General features: G+C 44.9%; 2 protein-coding genes across 2 annotated transcripts in view; one reads left to right on the plus strand and one right to left on the minus strand.

The window, feature by feature from the left end:
- Window positions 1–1,782: 1,782 nt before the first annotated feature.
- On the minus strand, window positions 1,783–21,747 carry JHY (junctional cadherin complex regulator). The gene is made up of 5 exons (XM_040326133.1): window positions 21,187–21,747; window positions 19,895–20,111; window positions 10,482–10,556; window positions 7,363–7,488; window positions 1,783–2,660 (listed from the first exon to the last, which is right to left on the minus strand). Exons 1-5 carry the CDS (start codon window positions 21,564–21,566, stop codon window positions 2,460–2,462), a joined length of 999 nt encoding a protein of 332 aa, XP_040182067.1. The 5' UTR covers window positions 21,567–21,747; the 3' UTR covers window positions 1,783–2,459.
- LOC120915549 (probable glucuronokinase 2) overlaps window positions 7,846–23,358 on the plus strand; it is a 185,975-nt gene continuing 170,462 nt past the window's right edge. The window contains exons 1-2 of the mRNA XM_040326128.1: window positions 7,846–7,906; window positions 16,053–16,199. Coding sequence (XP_040182062.1) covers window positions 7,857–7,906; window positions 16,053–16,199 — 197 coding nt within the window. The 5' untranslated portion in view covers window positions 7,846–7,856. The remainder of the gene's footprint in view (window positions 7,907–16,052; window positions 16,200–23,358) is intronic.

The raw sequence follows: 23,358 nt of genomic DNA on the forward strand, positions 1-23,358 counted from the left end.
GGGTGGTGTTTGGTTTGCCTGACGGACCAACCGTATCGGGTGGGGGGTTGTTTGTTTGCCGCTCTCCAAAAAATGGAGCACCAGCAGCCACTGGTGGGTGCAGTTCCTGGGCTATTTGGTCTGGGCCAGCCCACCTGTTATATAAAAGGCTAAGGCCCAGGGTCCTGCTCTCAACTTGACTCGCAGTCTTGGGACTGCTGCACCTTGAAGTTCGTTTGAAACACTGTGGTTGCAGATAACACCAAAGTCATTGAGAATATCAGCATGGACTACCACTTTGCAGAGGTATGCCTGGGCAGCCACACAACTATAGTTAGGATTAGTGTTTAGACTCTGCTCATATTGGACTGTAACGTTAAAGTCTCTTTAGTAAAGTTGCAGCAACTGTTCTGAGCCTGGTCTGAAGTTTTTAAAGGGGTACATGTGGGTTCTGGCGGGGTTAAAACCACCGCAGTCTCTGCCTGGTCCGGGACACTGATGAGCACTCTCCATAAAAAGTACCCCCGCGTGCAGGGTGAAGTAGGCCCTGCCCACAGTGGTTTCATGGCATTTCTTGAAGCAGATTTACTGATGGTGATAACAGTGAAAGATGTCTGTGTAATGTGCATAGAAACAGCAACCATCGTAAGCCTGTGTGACCACCACCCTATAACAGGAAGTGCACAAGGAAGGAACTTAAAGCGGAGGTTCACCCGCACATGACACTTTTTCCCCTTAGATTGATGCTCGTTTTGTCTAGGGGAATCGGCTAGTTGTTTTAAAATATGATCCGTACTTACCGTTTACGAGATGCATCTTCTCCGCCGCTTCCGGGTATGGGCTGCGGGACTGGGCGTTCCTATTTTGATTGACAGTCTTCCGAGAGGCTTCCGACGGTCGCATCCATCGCGTCACGATTTTCCGAAAGAAGCCGAACGTCGGTGCGCAGGCGCAGTATAGAGCCGCACCGACGTTCGGCTTCTTTCGGCTAATAGTGACGCGATGGATGCGACCGTCGGAAGCCTCTCGGAAGACTGTCAATCAAGAAGGAACGCCCGCTCCCGAAGACCCATACCCGGAAGCGACGGAGAAGATGCATCTCGAAAACAGTAAGTACGGCTCATATTTTAAAACAACTAGCCGATTCCCCTAGACAAAACGAGCATCCATCTAAGGGGAAAAGAGAAAAAAAAAACATAATTGGGTGAACTCCTGCTTTAACATGTTAAAGGGTATACAAGATTGTTTTTATATATTTTAGCATTTCAACAAGGACATCACCCATCCCTTCAAAGAGAATTCACATTAAAGCGCCTAAACAGTTAAATGACTGATGTAGGAATACCAATGCCAGGAACGTTTCAGAATCGATCAGAATGTAGACTGGACTCATTGCTTATATTTCAGTTTTTATTACAAAATTAGCAAATATTCTTAAATATGATGACAACACAATACAAGCACCTGAAAGTTCAACAACTGGTCAAACACAGTGAGCTGAGGTCAAATATGAAATAACTTCATAAAAAAAATAAGGTGTAGAATGATAGTTGACATCTGATTGGTTGGAGTGGACTGACACACAGGGGCGGACTGACAACTCATGGGACTCCCGGGCAATAGAAGATTATGGGGCCCCCGGGCTTACAGATGGCCACCATGCCAGGAGGCAGTGCAGAGGCGGGGCAGCTAAAATCTCAAGATTTTCACATCAAAAGCATGTCGGTTTAGTACATATCAGGGACAGATGTAAAAAAAACACAGATTTTTACATACTGTCCCTGGTTTTACTGAGCCTGGCAACCCTGATGGGGCCCCCTAGTGGCACGGGGCCCTCGGGCAGTGCCTGAGTGCCTCAATGGTCAGTCCGCCCCTGCTGACACACCCTCCTTTCCAAATACCCTCCTTTGAGGAGTACAGCAGATTCTACAAAATTCTCCATACAGGGCCACCTTTGGAAATCATGGGTCCCTGTAGTCTACCTAAGAGGGCCACTGGACAAAATAAATTGCATGTTATCCAGCATCACAGGTCAGAATAAGCTGGACGCTCATGTTATTGGTGGGTTGGTGATGGGGCATCGGGCTTCGTTTTGGAATGTTTACAGGACTATGTGTGGAACCAGAGACGGGCAGACAGTAGACCAAAAATGGCCATGGAGGGGGGGACAGGCTCGCCATGAATTGACCACATCATTGCTAGTGGTAAAGCTCACTCCTCTGCTGATCCAATAGGGCCTGAACCTGGCATGGCAATATTGCCTTTACCCACCTAACAGCAGCCTTGGTTCCATGTGACCTTCAAGCTTGATTTATCTCCAGTATGGGTCCTACAGGTCATGTTGTACACTAAGGAATCTGCTAGATGAGTGATATTTTAATTCCCTAGAAGTTTGATAACACAGTTGTGTATTACACTGACCCTACAAGCTTCTAACAGATGCCCGGGTGTGAGTGCCCGGTTACATGCATAACACATGGTCATATAATGTGGAGCGCACCGATAGCGGCCACTGCCACCTTCTCCTGTTCATGGCGGGCCTTCAGATCTTCCAGAAGTTTGTTGTGCGGGAGGAGGGTATCATAACTCATCGCTCGTCTCATACCGCCATCAGACTGCTTCTCGCTGGATGCTTTGGGGGATTGCTGTGGCCGCGGAATTCTCTTAGCGTATTCCAGGCTCTGGAAACAGACAATAGGGACAACATATAGGAATTACAGAACACCAAAATCAACAATGTCAATCCCTTACAGTCCTTTGAAGTCATAACTAGTGGCTTTATCAATGCTTCACCCCCCTGGTAAACCAAAAAAATTGCGCCCGCAATACGCGTGGAGTTCCTCCATTAGCCCAGATGCTCGTCCTTAATATATCAGCTGAGCAGAGGGTTTCACCACTCCTCTCATGACTTGCAGGTTCCATCAGTACCCTTGTACTATTAGGACAGTATTGTTTTTAATTGCATTTAGATTTGTCAGTGTAGCCCCCTGCTCCTGTCGAGTAGGCTCTATTTGTAAATTTAGTTATCTGAGCTGTAGTTTAGCTCAGAAGATTATGCCAAATTATGGGTTTCTGTTTCAGTTCAGCTGCGCTGCACATTTTCCACTTGACTGTGGGTGTCGCTGTTACCAGGAGTCAAGGTTGGAAATGCAGTGAGTTGGGTGTATTGGGTGCCTTTTTCTCAGAAGCAGCCCAGTGGGTGTGGTCTCCGCCGCTGTGCATTCTGGGAGGGGGTAATTAAGGGACAAACACTGTTCTGGTTGGGGTCTTCCGATCCTGACTTAATGGCCCTCCTGGCCTCAGGGATGTGTCAACAGTCTTTTGGCCTCGGGGGCCTGCTGGCCTGAGGCTCCGCTACTGAGAGTAGGCCCAGGAGTTTCTCGGGCCTACTGGTCCAGGGGTGGTCCTGAGCTGTCTTGCCTGCGGGAAGAAGACGAACAATTGGGGACTCAATCATCCTGGCCAATTTACCTCACGGTGCTGCCGACTGGCTGAAAGATCCTGGCACCGTGTAGCTGTATCTTGTTTGGAACTTTACAAAGTGTGTGTGTGGTTACACGATCCTGTGGCAGAGGATTGTGTAACGACTCAACGGCACTCATCAAGTCTGTGGCAGAGACTTTAAACCAGCTTTGCATCGGCTGCTAGGTCAGTGAGAGTGGGCCTATCCGGTGTTTGCTGAATCCAGTGTGGAAACGATCTGTCCTCTGGATCTAAGAACATACCTGTGATCCGCAAAGCAAGTTACCTGAATCTCCCCTAACCCTCCATTCCTCTGACGGAATTTGTTTAACCACTTCCCGACCTCCTCATGTAGATATACGTCAGCAGAATGTCACGGACAGGCACATCAACGTACCTGTACGTCCTCTGCTTGACGTGGGTCGGGGGTCCGATCGGGACCCCCCCCGCTACATGCAGTGGTCGGTAAGCCTCGGGGAGCGATCCAGGACGACGGCGCGGCTATTCGTTTATAGCCGCCCCGTCGCGATCGCTCCCCGGAGCTGAAGAACGGGGAGAGCCGTGTGTAAACACGGCTTCCCCGTGCTTCACTATGGCGGCGCATCGATCGAGTGATCCCTTATATAAGGGAGACTCGATCGATCACGTCAGTCCTACAGCCACACCCCCCTACAGTTGTAAACACACACTAAGTGAACACTAAATGTTACAGCGCCCCCTGTGTTTAACTCCCAAACTGCAACTGTCATTTTTACAATAAAGAATGCAATTTAAATGCATTTTTTGCTGTGAAAATGACAATGGTCCCAAAAATGTGTCAAAATTGTCCGAAGTGTCCGCCATAATGTCGTAGTCACGAAAAAAAATCGCTGATCGCCGCCATTAGTAGTAAAAAAAAAATAAAAAATAAAAATGCAATAAAACTATCCCCTATTTTGTAAACGCTATAAATTTTGCGCAAACCAACCGATAAACGATTATTGCGATTTTTTTTACCAAAAATAGGTAGAAGAATACGTATCGGCCTAAACTGAGGAACATTTTTTTTTTATATATATATGTTTTTGGGGGGATATTTATTATAGCAAAAAGTAAAAAATATTGCATTGTTTTAAAAATTGACGCTCTATTTTTGTTTATAGCGCAAAAAATAAAAACCGCAGAGGTGATCAAATACCACCAAAAGAAAGCTCTTTTTGTGGGGAAAAAAGGACGCCAATTTTGTTTGGGAGCCACGTCGCACGACCGCGCAATTGTATGTTAAAGCGACGCAGTCCCGAACTGTAAAAACCCCTTGGGTCTTTAGGCAGCATATTGGTCCGGGGCTTAAGTGGTTAATAAAACCCTTGAAGAAAAGAAACCAAGTGTTGGTGTGAACATTTGTAAATAACTCTTCAAGGAGGACCTCTAAAAGAGCGTGGTGAACAGTAAGGTAACGGCAGGCCCAAATCGAATCCAGCAGCTCCTGCAGGAGTAGTGCTACATCAGCATTAACATACTGTATCGCTTTATTGCACTATCCATGTTAATTATTATTCTACATACATGTCTGTTGCTAATATATGTCCTTTGCTTTTGGTTTATGGTTTCATAGTAGGTAAGGTTGAATAAAGACAATAGTCTATCCAGTTCAACCTTTGTAGGTGCATGTGTGTCAATGTATGTTGATAATCATTTCCCATATCCCTGTAGGTTGTGTTCACTGAGATGCATGTCCAAGAATCTTTTAAAAATATCAGTACTTCCTGCTGACGCCACCAATTGTGGAAGAGAGTTCCACACCCTCACCACCCTAACAGTGAACATCCCCCTACGCAGCCTAAGGTTAAACTGCTTCTCCTCCAATCTCATTGTGTGGCCCCGTGTTCACTTACACTCCCTGAGACTGAAACGTTTTCTCCCTATGCCTATGGGATATTTGGATATCGCTATTATATATCCTCTCAAGTGTCTCTTCTCCAGGGAGAATAGATTTAATGCTTGTAGTCGTTCCTCGTAATTGAAGTCCTAATGGTCCGCTTATTATTTTGGTTGCCCTTCTCTGGACTCTATCCAGCTCCAGCACATCCCTTCTGAGGACTGGTGACCAGAACTGGACAGAATACACAAAATGTGGCCGAACCAGAGTTTTATAAAGTGGCAGGATTATATTATATTTATCTCTGTAGTAAATTCACATTTTTATGCATGCTAATATCCTCCTGGCTTTGGTAGCTACAGCTTGGCATTGCATGCTATTGCTCAGTCATCTTGCTCAGTTATCTACTAGGACCCCCAGATCTTTCTCCATCCTTGATTCCCCCAGAGGTTCTCCCCCTAGTGATTAGTTTGCGTTTATGTTTTTAGCCCCGAATTGCATCACTTTACATTTCTCAAAATTAAACCTCATTTGCCATGTAGTTGCCTATCTCATTATTTTATTCAAGTCTTCCTGTAAAATTTCTATATCCTGATGTGAAGTTTTTGCCCTGCTTATTTTTGTGTCGTCAGCAAAAACTGAGTTTGGGCTATGTATCCCATCCTCTATATCCGAGGTCGGCAACCCGTCGATCGCGGGCTACATATCGACCGTGTGTAGGTGACAGGTAGATGGGAACGGGTCTGCGCCTCCAACCCCGCCACTGCTGGCTGACGGTCCCTCAGCGTCCACTGCCACACCTTCGGTTCTTCTCTCTCCCTCCCCTCCAGCGGCCAGCGGTGTGAACAGTGGAGAGCTAGAGGCAGCACAGCCCAGGACAGAGGGCGGGGGAGGAGCTTTTCAAGTTAACAACCAATCGCTAGCATGTTAATATTAAAAGTCACTCTGCCAGCTCCTTCCCTGCCCCTGTACAGAACCATGCTGCTTCTTGGTCTCCTATGTGCACAGGTAGGGTGGGAGGTGGGGGGGAGAGGACACTACTGTGTGTGTGGCGGTGATGTGAAGGGGGCAGCGGACACTGCTATGCACAAGACCACCCCAGACTACCACACTTCACATAAAAAATCCCTGCATTCTAAGCCTGACGCACTCCTGATCCCTGAATTCTGAGCATAACACACTCCTGATCCATTCATTCTGAGCACAACACACTCCTGATCCCTGCATTCCGAGCACAAAGCACTCCTGATCCCTGCATTCTGAGCATAACACACTCCTGATCCTTAATCCATTCATTCTGAGCACAACACACTCCTGATCCCTGATTCCCGAATTCTGAGCATAACACACTCCTGATCCATTCATTCTGAGCACAACACACTCCTAAACCCTGCATTTCGAGCACAAAGCACTCCTGATTCCTGCATTCTGAGCGTAACACACTCCTAATCCATGCATTCTGAGCGTAACACACTCCTGATCCCTGCATTCCGAGCACAAAGCACTCCTGATCCCTGCATTCTGAGCGTAACACACTCCTGATCCATACATTCTGAGCGTAACACATTCCTGATCCATACATTCTGAGCGTAACACATTCCTGATCCATACATTCTGAGCGTAACACACTCCTGATCCCTGCATTCTGAGTATAACACACTCCTGATCCCTGCATTCTGAGCACAACGCACTCCTGATCCCTGTATTCTGAGCGCAACACACTCCTGATCCCTTATACCTGCATTCTGAGCACAATGCACTCCTGATCCCTGCATTCTGAGCATAACACACTCCTGATCCCTGCATTCTGAGCATAACACACCCCTGATCCCTGCGTTCTGAGCATAACGCACCCCTGATCCCTGCATTCTGAGCGCAATGCACCACTGATCCCTGCATTCTGAGCGCAATGCACCCCTGATCCCTGCATTTTGAGCACAACACACTCCTGATCCCTGCATTCTGAGTGTAATGCACTCCTGATCCCTGAATTCTAAGCGTAACGCACTGCGGTTTGCCATATCCCAGAACAGGACATTCAGTGCTAGCAGAGTTCCCATTACCTTTTGCCTTTTTCCTTTGTTGTTGTCATCTTGTACAATTGGCATTTCACGTGCTTTCATCGGTTTATTCCTGTTGTGTTCCTGAATAATTTTGGCGTACTCCTTCTGTTGTTTTAACTGTTCTTTCTGAAAAAAGTCACAATAAATATTCTAACTATACAACATTTATTTAGCACCTTCATGCAAGTCAGGTGGGGCAAAAAAAAGGTCCTGCACCATTTTGGACTTGAACCATACAAAATGAAAGGCTCAAATCGCACCACACAGACATCACATGTGCTTTGCACAGGAATGCAGTGCAATTCCTGTGTGAATCGCATGCAGTGTCCCGCACTGCACAAGTGTGAACCCAGGCTTATGGACAGTTTCTTTCTCTTGATCTGTAATAAAATCACAGACATTAACATTCAGCTGTGTAGCTCCAGCAGGCGAGGGAACCCCAGACCTTCAGATAATGATGAGCACATGAGACTTAGAGATCAGCTGACCTTGTTATGTCACACCTGGGGGGTCCTGAGCACACACAGCCAAACTGCTGCAAAAGGTAAGAACTAAGAAACTTAAACTGCATGTAAACCTGGATAAAGAGGGATCAAAATAGACAAACAAAATTTGGCTGGTTCAGAAGGAACTGGTCAAATTTTAATCGGTCTATGGGCAGGCTGGTTGTACTGAAGTCGATACATTGATCAACATCAGTACAGCCTGTTTTTTATTTTTTTTCTCCTTTAGATCCATAAACTATGTAGTGCAAGGGCTTGTCTGATGAAATACATATTACATAGTTTAGGTAACTCTAAGGGTCCTTTCACACGTGCGGACCGTTCGTCTGTTTTTTCATACGTCCGTTTACGGACTGCAATGCTTTCCAATGGGATAGCGTACGTTAGCGGATGAGCATCCGCTAACGTCCGTTAACATCCATCTCCGTTAAGCTACGTTTTTTTGAATGGAAGAAAACCCTATGGGTCCTTTCACACGTGCGGACCGTTTTTTAGATCAGTTTTTTATCATCAGTTGATCCGTTTTTTCATCAGTTGTCATCCGTTTTTCATCTGTTTTTTCATCCGTTTTTTTTTTTTTTGTTAGAACTTTATTTTTATTACATATTTTGATGAAAAACAGATGTTAGCGGATCGGATGTTAAACGGATCGTCCGCTAACATCCGTTTTTTGTCCGTTCCGTTTTTTTGACGGAAGAAAAATAGGGTTTTCTTCCGTTCAAAAAAACGTAGATTAACGGAGACGGATGTTAACGGACATTGCAGTCCGTAAACGGACGTATGAAAAAACGGATGAACGGTCCGCACGTGTGAAAGGACCCTATTTTTCTTCCGTCAAAAAAACGGAACGGACAAAAAACGGATGTTAGCGGACGATCCGTTTAACATCCGATCCGCTAACATCCGTTTTTCATCAAAATATGTAATAAAAATAAAGTTCTAACAAAAAAAAAACGGATTGAAAAACGGATGAAAAAACAGATCAACTGATGATAAAAAACGGATCTAAAAAACGGTCCGCACGTGTGAAAGGACCCTTATATGTTTTTATAATACCGTATTTATCGGCGTATATCGCGCACTTTTTTGCCCTGAAAATCAGGGCAAAATCGTGGGTGCGCGATATACGCCGATACCGCGCTGTGTTTGAACCACTGCGCCGACATATACCGAGCGCAGTACACTCGGGTATAGTCGGGCAGGTTCGGCTCCTCTCGCGGTCACGTCCTGTGCGTCCTGTACGTCCTTTACGCGAGAGGAGCCGAGCCTGCCTGACTATACCCGAGTGTACTGCGCTCGCTATACGTCGGCGCAGTGGTTCAAACACAGCGCGGGGATCGAGCGCGGAGGACACCACGATGGCCGCAGAAGGACGCCGGACCGGACGAGGCCGCCGATGGATGCGATGGACGACTTGCAGGACGCGATGGATGACGGGCAAGACAACGACAAGGGGCATCCAATTTGTAAGTATTTTTTTTTTTTTTACAGGAATTTTCCTTCAAGGTTGGTGGGTGTGCGCTATACGCCGGGGCGCGTTATAGCACAATAAATACGGTATATAAAAAAGAATGATGTGATATGGTCCTCCCTTTTGTAGAACAAACTCAGGAAAACCACTTCATCATCAACTGCCCATGGAAATTCTTTTAGCATGTGATCCCCTATAATAACGTAGAATTTCCTTTGCTACCGTATGTGTGCCTGGAGCATAGGTGTGTGCACTAGGGTGACCACGTGTCCCAGATTGCCCGGGAGAGTCCCGCATTTTGCAGGTCTGTCCCGGGCACCTTCATTCCAGGACAATACAGTGTCCCGGAATAAAACTGACACAGCCACCCCCCAAGCCAAACTAATGCCCCAAAAAATCACTGCTTTACTCACTGACAGTAATTGTCCTGGCTGGGAATGCCTAAAGGAGCACCGCCCCCTGCTTGTGATTGGAGAAATCATAAATCCTGCTTTTTGTGTCCAATCACTGTGCTGTGATTCGTTACAGCACAAGCTGGTTTTTGGGAAGGGGGGGTGTCCCTGAATAGTAGTTTGGAAATGTGGTCACCCTAGTGTGCACAGGGTGTGTCGGATGTGCCTGGGCACACCCTAATTGCCCCATGCAGCGGAGATTTCTCCTGCTGATATTTCGGGGCTCCTAGAAAAAAAAAAAGTTGTAAAAAACATAAATAAAAAAACTACTGACACCAAGCCCTACTGACGAGAGTCCACTGCTTTACTGACACACATCCTAAGGCCCCTTTCACACTGGGGTATACCGTCCTTTTTTACAGCGATATTTGGTCGCTAGCTGTGCGGTTTTAACCCGTTTTTAAGCGTTAATAGGCGGGAAGGAGCAGTGGAGGAGCAGTAAACACACGGCTCCTTCACCACTCCAAAGATGCAGCTAGCAGGACATTTGGAGCGGTCCCGCTAGCGCCTTAGGGCTTTCACACTGAACACTGCAGGGCAGGATTTTTTCAGCCGGTATTTAGGCGCTATACCGCCTAAAAAACGTGTCAGTGTGAAAGGGGCCTTATGCAATAGGCTGCACACACCTTTGGCCTGAGGACAGATCTGGGTGTAGGAAAGAGATTTTAGTCAAGGATACCAAGGTTGCCTTACCTTCTCTTGGCTGACGATGTACGACGGTCCGATTCCTCCCAGTTTTATGTCTTGTTTCAAAAAATTGATCAGAATCTAAAATAAGATGAGACGGCAGATGATTTTCAGCTTCTCATGCAATGTCTGATGTATTAAAAGTGCTGCAGGGAAAATTTCAAATTTCTTGTTGCAACCAATCCGCATCCTTGTTTACCTTTGAGACCTAAAAGCCTCGTACACACGATCGGATTTCCAACAGACAAATCCGTGGAATTTTGTGTGAAGAGCGTTGGCCGTGAACTTTTTCAGCCAACATACACAAAACGATGTGGTTTTTCAGCTCTTTAGCGCCACCCTTTGGGCAACTTATGCTAATGTTGTCTGATGGTTAGCATTAGTTCGGAGTATGCGTGTTTTCACTTTGGATTTTAGTCCGACGGACTTGTGTACACAAGGCCGGATAATCCAACGGAACACATTTGTTGTCGGAAAGTTTGAGAGCATGGCTATCCCACATTTGTTGTCGGAAAGTTTGAGAGCATGGCTATCCCACATTTGTTGTCGGAAAGTTTGAGAGCATGGCTATCCCACATTTGTTGTCGGAAATTCTTTTTTATTTATTTTTTGGTTTTAATCTGGGTGTTACTGCCCAGCAATACACAGGACACGAGGGGAGTTGAGCAGTGGGCTGCTGCTCCTTCAGTGTCCTATCACAGGCTGTGGGCGGGTCCTAGGCCACCAGGCTACACTGGCTAAAGTGACACTAATAGCTAGATTCAGGTAGGCAGGCTTATCCTTGCGGCGGCATAGTATATCGTGTTTACACTACGCCGCCATAAGTTAGCGAGGCAAGTACATGATTCACAAAGTACTTGCCTGCTAAGTTACGGTGGCGTAGCGTAAATGTGGTGGGCGTAAGCGCGCCTAATTCAAAATAGGCTGAGGGGGCGTGTTTTATGTTAATTTGGGTTGACCTGACGTGATTGACGTTTTTTTGGAACGGCGCATGCGCCGTCCGTGTACATATCCCAGTGTGCATTGCGGCTAAGTACGCCGCACGGTCCTATTGGTTTTGACGTGGACGTAAATGACGTAAATCCCTATTCACGGACGACTTACGCAAACGACATAACATTTTCAAATTTCGACGCGGGAACGACGGCCATACTTAACATTACTATTCCAGCTATTTGATGGAATAACTTTAGGCCTGATAATGCGTTATGTAAACGGCGTATCTGTTCTGCGTCGGCGTTTGACACCCACAGCAGATCGCATGAACACAATGCGATTTCTATATGGTACAATGTGGGAAAACGCAGCAAATCTTGTGAGTTTTCCACATTACATTAGTGTGAACCAGTGCTACATTATATCCTTTGTATTTTTTGGATAGCATCTAATTGGATAGCTTTCCCAGTGACCCAGGAAACCGAAGAGGAACCATATTCCTCATGACTTCCCCTCCAACGCCGATGCGGACAGGCGCCATCTACAGTGGAGAAAGCAGCCAACACCTGCCTACATACAGATCTCTTTTTAGGGCCTAGGTCACACTCTGCATTCAACACCAGTGCTAAATGACTGCTGAAACAAAACCTGCTACATGATAAGCCCGCAGTGTTTCTCAACTCCAGTCCTCAAGGCGCACCAACAGATCATGTTTTCAGGATTTGCCTCAGAAGAAATGGTTGTGGTAATTATTACTAAGGAGGTGAAATTGATCAAATCACCTGTGCAAACTAATGAAAAGCCTGAAAACATGACCTGTTGGGGCGCCTTGAGGACTGGAGTTGAGAAACACTGTGATAAGGCACCAGTATTTAGCTAAATCACACAATCTGCTTTAGGTGGAGTTCAAATTGGATTGTGAACTGGGGTTCTTTTGATGTTGGCAGTGAAGACTGGGGACTTTAAAGTGTTTCTAAAGTCACATGACTGCACAGCGGCGGTGTGGGAAAAGGTATTTAGCCTAGTCATTTAAAAAAAAACACACACACAACTGTAGTTAATAACTGTTTAAACCAAAGGGGATACAAGTATTTTTAATACATATTGTGGCGGGAAGGAGATCAGCTCTCATATTGACAGACAGGGAGGGCGAGGGAGAGACTCAGAGCAGAGAGAGGGATGATGGAGGCATGTAAACTGACCATGGTATTATGGATCAGCAGCCATGATTACCATGGTCAGCGCACACAGAGGGACACAGAAACAGGCAGGATCAACCAGGTATATTACAACATAGAAAGGTACAAACTATACTGAACAAGGCCTAGATCATGCCCTAAAGGATCCCATCCCCCCTCCCCCTCCTTTTTTTTTTTTTTTTAGGGTTACAAGCACTTTAAAGCGGGGGTTCACCCCAAAAAAAAATTTAAATTACATCTAGCAGAGCCAGCATACTAAGGACATTACATTTCGGCAGGTCATTTTTTTTTTCTCAGTACATACCTTTATATCCTGATGTTGTCCAGGGCTTCCGGGTTCCGATGACTGCAGGACTGGGCGTTCCTATGCTTCCGTTCGGTGATTGACGTCTTGTGAAACAGGTGACCTGTCGCACAACGCGCGTCACCAGATGTCTGGAAATAGCTGAGCTGCGAGTCGGCACTATACGGCGCCTGCACAGTCAGCTCTACACGGCGGGCGCAGGCGCCGTATAGTGCCGACTCGCAGCTCGGCTATTTCCGTAAATCTGGTGACGCGCGTTGTGCGACAGGTCACCTGTTTTACAAGACGTCAATCATCGAACGGAAGGATAGGAACGCCCAGTCCCGCAGTCATCGGAACCCTGAGGCTGGGATAGGAACGCCCAGTCCCGGAGTCGTCAGAACGCGGAAGCCCTGGACAAAATCCGGATATAAAGGTAAGTACAGAGAAAAAAAAAAAAATGCCGAAATCAAAATGTCCTTACTATTGTACTATTAATGTAAAAAAATTGTTTTTAGGGTGAACCTCCGCTTTAAGCTGGTCACTTAGACCAGAATTGAAAAAAGAATAACATAGAATAGTATCAAATTAATAAATTTTCTTTCCTGTTTATATATTTACTCATGGGGGCTTAAAAAACAAAACCATTTATGCATATTGAAGTGTATGTAAGAAAAAATATTGGATAGAAAAGGAAAATGTAATTGTCTGTGTCTTGTTGGGGACTTTCCCTTCATTATCTGTCCAACACAACAGGAAGTGAAGGAAAATCCGTTCTTAGTTGTCACCGGAACAGGTGTCCCCATTGATAAACATTCACCTCCTGTTGTGGTAACATTTGGATTTCCCATCACCTTCTGTCGCAGTGTTGGTGGTCACGAGAACAAATAGAGAGAGCGAACCTCTACACTGGGGATAGAGACAGCAATGAAAATCTGACAGAGGTTCTAACCTTTTCCCACACTCCTTCCAAAACTTTCAAAAACTGTTTGGATAAAGATACTCTCATGCCCTGTACACATGATCGGTTCGTCTGATGAAAACGAACCAATGGATTTTTTCATCGGATATCGGATGAAGCTGACATTCATCAGTCTTGCCTATACACCATCAGTTAAAGATCCGATCGTGTCCAACGCGGTGACGTAAAACACAACGTCGTGCTGAGAAAAATGAAGTTCAATGCTTCCGAGCATGCGTCGATTTGATTCTGAGCATGCGTGGATTTTTGACCGATGGATTCCCCGACAGACGATCGTTTTTTTTCTATCGGTTTTTTAACCTTAATAAAAACTTAAAACAGGTTCTATATTTTTTCACCGATGGGTAAAAAAACTGATGGGGCCCACACACGATCGGTTCGTCCGATGAAAACGGTCCGTTTTCATCAGACGAACCGATTGTGTGTACAGGGCATGAAAGAGAACTTTTTTCTAATTATGATTATTAACCACTTAAGGACCGCCTCCTGCACATATACGTCGGCAGAATGGCACGGCTGGGCACAAGCACGTATAGCTACGTCCTCTTTAAGTGTACAGCTGTGGTTCGCGGGCGCGCCGGCGACCCGGTCCGAAGCTCCGTGGCCGCGGGACCCGATCGCCGCTGGAGTCCCGTGATCGGTCCCCGGAGCTGAAGAACAGGGCCGTCATTGATCGTGTGTTCCCTTTTATAGGGAAACACAATCAATGACGTCACACCTACAGCCACACCCACCTACAGTTAGAAACACAAATGAGGTCACACTTAACCCCTTCAGCGCCCCCTTGTGGTTAACTCCCAAACTGCAATTGTCATTTTCACAGTAAACAATGCATTTTTAATGCATTTTTTTCTGTGAAAATTACAATGGTCCCAAAAATGTGTCAAAATTGTCCGAAGTGTCCGCCATAATGTCGCAGTCACGAAAAAAATCGCTGATCACTGCCATTAGTAGTAAAAAAAATAATTATTAATAAAAATGCAATAAAACTATCCCTTATTTTGTAAGCGCTATACATTTTGCGCAATCGATAAACGCTCATTGCGATATTTTTTTACCAAAAATAGGTAGAAGAATATGTATCGGCCTAAACTGAGGAAAAAAAAATGTTTTTATATATTTTTGTGGGATATTTATTGTAGTAAAAAATATTGCATTTTTTTTCAAAATTGCCGCTCTATTTTTGTTTATAGCGCAAAAAATAAAAAACGCAGAGGTGATCAAATGCCACCAAAAGAAAGCTCTATTTGTGGGAAAAAGAGGACGCCAATTTTGTTTGGGAGCCACGACCACGCAATTGTCAGTTAAAGCGACGCAGTGCCGAATCGCAAAAACTGGCCAGGTCCTTTTAGCGGCCTAAAGTTCCGGGTCTTAAGTGGTTAATAACTATTATTAATAGCACTACTACTACCAATATCAATAATAATATGGATAATGATCATAATATAATAATTATAATATAACAATAATAATCATCGTCATATAATAATAATAATAATATTATCATCATCATATGTATTAATAGCACTACTACTAATATTATTAATACGGATGATGATAATATTATTAGTAGTGCTATTTTTATATAAATGATGATGATAATAGAATTATTATTAGTAGTAGTGTTGTTAATAGAAATGATGATGATATTATTATATTCCTATTTTATTTATTATATGATGCTAGTTAATAGTAGTAGTGCTATTAATATGAATAATGATGATGATAATATTATTATTATTATTATTATTATTATTATTATTATATGATGCTAGTTAGTAGTATTGCCATTAATCTGAATGTTGATATTATGAATAATAATAATAAATAATAATTATTATATCCCTTTTAATATAATGTAATTTTTTGTCTACTTTTTAACTTGATGACAAAACTTGTTTCTAGTGAATGGAATCGGATGTAACATATTAAATAAACAAAGGCCTTTTGCGGCTTAATGCGTGTACATAAAAATTAATTCTTTAATCATTTAATTTCAGCAAAACAGAATTTTCTGCCGTTCTATAGCTTGCTACTACAACCATTCCCCTCGCCGCTTTAGTTCCTGAAAAACGCAGTTTTTCTCAATGGGAACAAAGTCTTTGGCAGCCTCGGCGCAGTGACCCCTGTCCATATTCATTTTCAAAACATAATCGTTTTCTATTAATTATTTTCAGATTTGTTATGCGCTTCTCTCTCCCCGAGGAGTTTAAAAGGTTCACCGCGGTGCAGAACAAGAAAGCCATTGAAAGGCTGCAGCAATTCCTAACCTGGAGCTGCCTCTTTGTCCGGCGGCTGCGATCAATAACTGGATCAAAGAGCAGGTGAGTGACAGCGCCGAGATAGCTAATGGCTGGTGACACACGCTGGATAATAAGGCATGGCTCCCTGCGCGACTCTGGCGGCACAGCGGAGTCCGACATCGAGGTTCATGCGATACATTTTAACAGAAGTGGCGTTAATTGCAAAGGCGGGGAAAGGGGGGGGGGGGTGTATAGTTGGGACAAATTTATAGCATTTTCTTGGATTGGAACTATTGATGAGGAACTGTTTGGATAATGTATGTCTGGAGACAAACGTCTATGTATTATATAGAAAATGGGGTTTTCTTCGCAGCCAAAATATTTATCCAGGCTACAATGGAACAAGGGGCCAGATTCACGTAGAATTGCGGCGGCGTAACGTATCGTAGATACGTTACACCGCCGCAAGTTTTCATCGCAAGTGCCTGATTCACCAAGCACTTGCGATGAAAACCTACGCCGGCGGCCTCCGGCGCAAGGCGGGCCAATTGAAATGGGCGCGTGCCATTTAAATTAGGCGCGCTCCCGCGCCGGACCTACCGCGCATGCTCCGTTTCCGAACTCCCGCCGTGCTTTGCACGCCGTGACGTCATTTTTTCGAACGGCGACGCGCGTAGCGTAATTCCGTATTCCCCGACGGCTTACGCAAACGACATTATTTTTTAAATTTCGACGCGGGAACGACGGCCATACTTTAGACAGCAATACCTGTGCTGTCTAAAGTTAGGGCACCTAAAAAACCGACTAACTTTGCGACGGGAAACTAGACTAGCGGCGACGTAGCGAACGCGAAAATCCATCGGGAATCGCCATAACTCCTAATTTGCATACCCCAGCGGCGGCCGCGGTATTGCATCCTAAGATCCGACAGTGTAAAACCATTACACCTGTCGGATCTTATGGATATCTATACGACGGCGTATCAGGAGATACGCCGTCGTATCTCCACTGAGAATCTGGCCCAAGGTGCCACCTAAAAAAAAAAATGTATTCGTTTTTGTATATGCCAGAGACATGTAAATCCTATCTGATATGTTTCGCAGAATGCGAGATCTATCAATTGCAATTAAAAAAAGTATATTTTTAAACATTTTTGCTGCTGATCTCCTGGCAGTCCCTTCTGGTCAATATGCACTCCAGCGAGGGCTGCGTGGCACTTCCCAGGACAGGTTTGTGGATGGTGACACCTGTGGATAATGCCTGCGTATTGTGTGCTGAAATGACCACTTGTAGTCTCCGTTAGAAGCCAGTGTGATGGGTCAACAATGCAGGAGTACAATCAGGAAGAGAGCATTGTGACCCTGTAACATAAACGGCCTGAACAAAGTCCTTCATGGAAGGATCACAGGGGAAGAATTTAATGATAGCTGCAGATTTATAGAGAGAAAATGATTTCTGACATTTATCATGACTTCATGTTTATGAAAAATGTTAGTCATTGACATTTTAATACTTTAATATATCATTTTATTACTGAAATTTTTAGCACAGACAGCCAATGAGAATAAAAAAAAAAAAATTGTCACATCGTTGTTATGCAAAAAAAAAATCCTACTTGCATTATAGCTAAGTGAATTATTCTAAAGCCCTGGGCAGACCAGATGATGGGCTACATAGACTGTGGGATGGTAGCCATGTAGCTGTGTAAATACTGGACAGGTTTGGACTGCAGTTCTCAGCCTCTGGGCCACAGCCTCCCTCCTGCTGGGTCTCTCCCTGATTGCTGTCTGCCAGACCTACATAACCACATATACATTTGCAGAGTCTGACTGACACCAATGCTGGGGGTTGTTATTGCAGCCGCTAACGCCAATGCTGGGGGTTCTTATTGCAGCTGCTAACGCCAATGCTGGGGGTTCTTATTGCAGCCGCTAACGCCAATGCTGGGGGTTCTTATTGCAGCTGCTAACGCCAATGCTGGGGGTTCTTATTGCAGCCGCTAACGCCAATGCTGGGGGTTCTTATTGCAGCCGCTAACGCCAATGCTGGGGGTTCTTATTGCAGCTGCTAACGCCAATGCTGGGGGTTCTTATTGCAGCCGCTAACGCCAATGCTGGGGGTTCTTATTGCAGCTGCTAACGCCAATGCTGGGGGTTCTTATTGCAGCCGCGAACGCCAATGCTGGGGGTTCTTATTGCAGCCGCGAATGCCAATGCTGGGGGTTCTTATTGCCGCCGCTAACGCCAATGCTGGGGATTACTATTGCAGCCGCTAACGCCAATGCTGGGGGTTCTTATTGCCGCCGCTAACGCCAATGCTGGGGGTTCTTATTGCAGCCGCTAACGCCAATGCTGGGGGTTCTTATTGCAGCCGCTAACGCCAATGCTGGGGGTTCTTATTGCAGCCGCTAACGCCAATGCTGGGGGTTCTTATTGCAGCCGCTAACGCCAATGCTGGGGGTTCTTATTGCAGCCGCTAACGCCAATGCTGGGGATTACTATTGCAGCCGCTAACGCCAATGCTGGGGGTTCTTATTGCCGCCGCTAACGCCAATGCTGGGGGTTCTTATTGCAGCCGCTAACACCAATGCTGGGGGTTCTTATTGCAGCCGCTAACGCCAATGCTGGGGGTTCTTATTGCAGCCGCTAACGCCAATGCTGGGGGTTCTTATTGCAGCCGCTAACGCCAATGCTGGGGGTTCTTATTGCAGCCGCTAACGCCAATGCTGGGGGTTCTTATTGCAGCCGCTAACGCCAATGCTGGGGGTTCTTATTGCAGCCGCTGACGCCAATGCTGGGGATTACTATTGTGGCCACTGATACCATTGCTGGAGGATTTTATTGTAGCCACTGATACCGTTGTTCAGGATTATTACTGTAGTCACTGACACCAATTATGTTTGTTTTTTTGTTTTTGTTTTCTGGCCATTGACACCATTGCTGAGGGTTATTACTGTGGTCACTGACACCAAATCACCAATTATGTATTTTTTTTTTTTTAAGCCTTTAACACCAATGCTGGAAGTTATTATTGGGGCCACTGACGTCATTCACCATTGCTGGGTTTTATGATTGCAGCCACTGACACCATTGCTGGGGGATGTGATTGCAGCCACTGACACCATTGCTGGGGGATGTGACTGCAGCCACTGACACCATTGCTGGGGGATGTGATTGCAGCCACTGACACCATTGCTGGGGGGTGTGACTGCAGCCACTGACACCATTGCTGGGGGATGTGACTGCAGCCACTGACACCATTGCTGGGGGGTTGTGATTGCAGCCACTGACACCATTGCTGGGGGTTGTGATTGCAGCCACTGACACCATTGCTGGGGGTTGTGATTGCAGCCACTTACACTAGTGCTGGGGGTTATGTTATCACCACGGTCACTGAAAGAAATGTTTGGGGTTATTATTGTGGCCACTAACACCAATGCTGGGGATTATTCTTGCAGCCATAGACACCATTGCATTTAGAAGAATAGAAAACCTTCTTTACTCTGGTATGAGTGAATTTGATTGCTTTTTACAAAAAATGTATACCCCTTCTAGCCCCCAATGCCTAAAACATGTTAGAGTCATGACATAATGCAGAAGAGTCCCATTGGCCTCACAATGTTAGCTTTCTCACTTTCATTCAGATTTCTGCCAATTATTTATTTATTTTTATATATATATATATATAATTACGCTGAATTTAAAAAAAAAATACATTTTGTCTGGAGTTCATCCTCCTGTGTCATGCACATAATGGACAGTTGTTTTTATTATTACCTTCTGATTTCTCTCTTCCACACGGTGCCCCTTTCGAGTTTGCTGGCCATTGTTCTTTGGATTGCTCTCTCTATCTCTGGATGCTGTGCTGTCTTTACTTGGTGAGTTTTTCTGAGGATCATTGTGTTCTGGAAGGAAGGTGTCATGGAGGAAGTTATGTGTCGCTGGAGAGGTGACAGAGAAATCCTGCAGAGATTGTCTTTTAAACTGTGGTAACCTGAACACAGGAATGATAAAACAAGAAAAGAAAGTATGACGGAATGTATAATTATGCCCAGGAGCTAAAAGTGATACTTGATCCTTAACAGTGTCTCAGTATACATTTTGGGGCCCTAGAACAATGACACACTGATACCTGGGGGTCCAGAACATTGACACTTGCATATAATGACATACTGACCCATTGGGGTCCACAATGATGACACACTGATACATGGAGGCCCTAGAACAATGACACCCTGACACTTGGGGGTCCCAGAACAATGACACCCTTAGGCTTGTGGGCCATATTCACACTTGGGGGACCCAAAAGCATAGTACAATGACACTTGGGCTCTCAGAAAATGGCAGACTGACACTTGGGGATCCTTGGTAATATTTTACTACTTTACTCTGTCACTTTAGTAATTCACCTTAAAGTGGATGTAAAGCCACTCTCATCCTTTCTAAACTACTGCCATAGTGCTGATCTATAAGGATATAGACGCCTCCTGCATGTATCCTTACCTGTCAAATGTCTCCCCTCTGTCTGTTATAAGAAAGCGGTAAAACTGCAGATTCTGTGGGTGGGTCTGTTATCTGGAGCTCGGTGGGTGGAGTCGTGATGTCACTAGACTCCCCGCCCACCTCTACACTCCCCTTGTCAACATGCATTTTCTCCTGTGTATTCCTTACACTAAATTCTGCTATGATCACTGACATCCAGGAAAAATCCAGAAAGTAAACGCATGACTTCAGAAAAGGAGTGGGGGTGAGAATTAAAAAATAGTGCATGAGATATGTAAATAACCTGTCATTCACAGCAAGGGGGAAGAACAGACAAAAGTTTTCTCCCGTTTGTCTGTTTATCTCACTGAAAAAAGAAAAGAGGATTGCCCAGAGCTGGATTAAATTTGTGGTAAGACTGGGCACAGATGATAGGAAATCTTATAACTTTTTTTCGGGTTTACATCCACTTTAACCTGAGAAATAAAACCATGTGTAGTCCGGCCATGAATAGCAGAAGCATACAGTACATACATTGTAAGGATAACAAAGACTATAGTAATTGTCACATGAGTCTTCCTGCTTACCCATAGTGCTGCTCAAAGCTGTCTCCTGTCACCCCCAAGTTACCATTAAGTGTCAGCTCTTGCGGTTTCATGTTCCATTGAACAAAGCTCCTGGCGTGAATTTCAGCATCTTCTTGTGGTGGTAAATAGAGATTCCTGAATCTTCCTGGAGGAAGGGAATCAGTTTTCTGGGATTCATCCCTTAGCTGTCCGAAGGAAAACTCCATTTTGTCCTTTCTGACCGATACCAGACTCTCCGTATTTGTCACCTTTGACCTTCGTTCTTTGCTGCGCCCATCTGTAGATCCTCGCTCTTCTGTGGTTCCCATCTCTAGGGCACCAATCACAGGCTGTGATTCACTGGAAACTGGCTTTACGTTGTTCTTAAAGAGAAAACACATTTCATCAGAAGCAGCTCATGACATGGAGCAAAGCTCCATTGTGTAAATGTCTATTGTTTAAAAAATATAGAAGGTATTTGATTGTTGTGCTTCCTCATATTAACCTGCCAGCTACCCCTTCACACTTGTTAGAAATACAACCTGGAATCACATTCAGAAAAAGTATGCAGTCAGAAGTCTTGACTTCACTGGCTGCATGCTTTTTCAGGTCAACAATGGAATTTCCTAACAGGTTTTCTTTAACCACTTGCTTACTGGGCACATATACCCCCTTCCTGCCCAGGCGAAATTTCAGCTTTCGGCACTGCGTTGCTTTAAATTAAAATTGCGCAGTCGTGCGACGTGCCTCCCAAACAAAGTTGATGTCCTTTTTTTCCCCACAAATAGAGCTTTTTTTTTGTGGTATTTGATCACCTCTGCGGTTTTTATTTTTTGTGCTATAAACAAAAAAAGAGCGACAATTTTGAAAAAAAACACAATATTTTTTACTTTTTGCTATAATAAATATCCCATTTTTTTTTTTTTTAAAACGATTTTTTTCTCAGTTTAGGCCGATACGTATTCTACATATTTTTGGTAAAAACAAAAAATCACAATAAGCGTATAGTGATTGGTTGGCGCAAAAGTTATAGTGGCTACAAAATAGGGGATAGAATTCTGATTTTTTTTTATTGTGAGCCAATTGTTAGCGGCTGCTGGATACAATGTAGCCTTGCGCCCTGCATGCCTTAGGTTCCTGCGCTAGCAGAGGGACTCCAAAAAGGAAATAAGCAATTATAGTGCCCTTTCTATGTAATAAGTGATTTGCCCCATGATCCCTCACCCACCTACCTAACCTTTCCTAAAATCTGATTGTGAGCCAATTGTTAGCGGCTGGTGGATACAATGTAGCCTTGCGCCCTTCATGCCTTAGGTTCCTGCGCTGGCAGGGGGACTCTAAAAGGAAACAAGCAATTATAGTGCCCTTTCTATGTAATAAGTGATTTGCCCCATGATCCCTCACCCACCTACCTAACCTTTCCTAAAATCTGATTGTGAGCCAATTGTTAGCGGCTGGTGGATACAATGTAGCCTTGCGCCCTTCATGCCTTAGGTTCCTGTGCTGGCAGAGGGACTCCAAAAAGGAAACAAGCAATTATAGTGCCCTCTCTATGTAATAAGTGATTTGCCCCATGATCCCTTACCCACCTACCTAACCTTTCCTAAAATCTGATTGTGAGCCAATTCTTAGCGGCTGGTGGATGTGACATAGCCTTGTGCCCTGCATGCCTTAGGTTCCTGCGCTGGCAGGGGGACTCTAAAAGGAAAGAAGCAATTATAGTGCCCTTTCTATGTAATAAGTGATTTCCCCCATGATCCCTCACCCACGTACCTAACCTTTCCTAAAATCTGATTGTGAGACAATTGTTGGCAGCTGCTGGATACAATGTAGCCTTGCGCCCTGCATGCCTTAGGTTCCTGCGCTGGCAGGGGGACTCTAAAAGGAAACAAGCCATTATAGTGCCCTCTCTATGTAATAAGTGATTTGCCCCATGATCCCTCACCCACCTACCTAACCTTTCCTAAAATCAGATTGTGAGCCAAGCGTTAGCGGCTGGTGGATACAATGTAGCCTTGCCCCCTGCATGCCTTAGGTTCCTGCGCTGGCAGGGGGACTCTAAAAGGAAACAAGCAATTATAGTGCCCTTTCTATGTAATAAGTGATTTGCCCCATGATCCCTCACCCACCTACCTAACCTTTCCTAAAATCTGATTGTGAGCTAAGCGTTAGCGGCTGGTGGATGCGACATAG

This window comes from Rana temporaria, chromosome 10, assembly GCF_905171775.1.
Source record: "Rana temporaria chromosome 10, aRanTem1.1, whole genome shotgun sequence".
Lineage (NCBI taxonomy): Eukaryota > Metazoa > Chordata > Amphibia > Anura > Ranidae > Rana > Rana temporaria.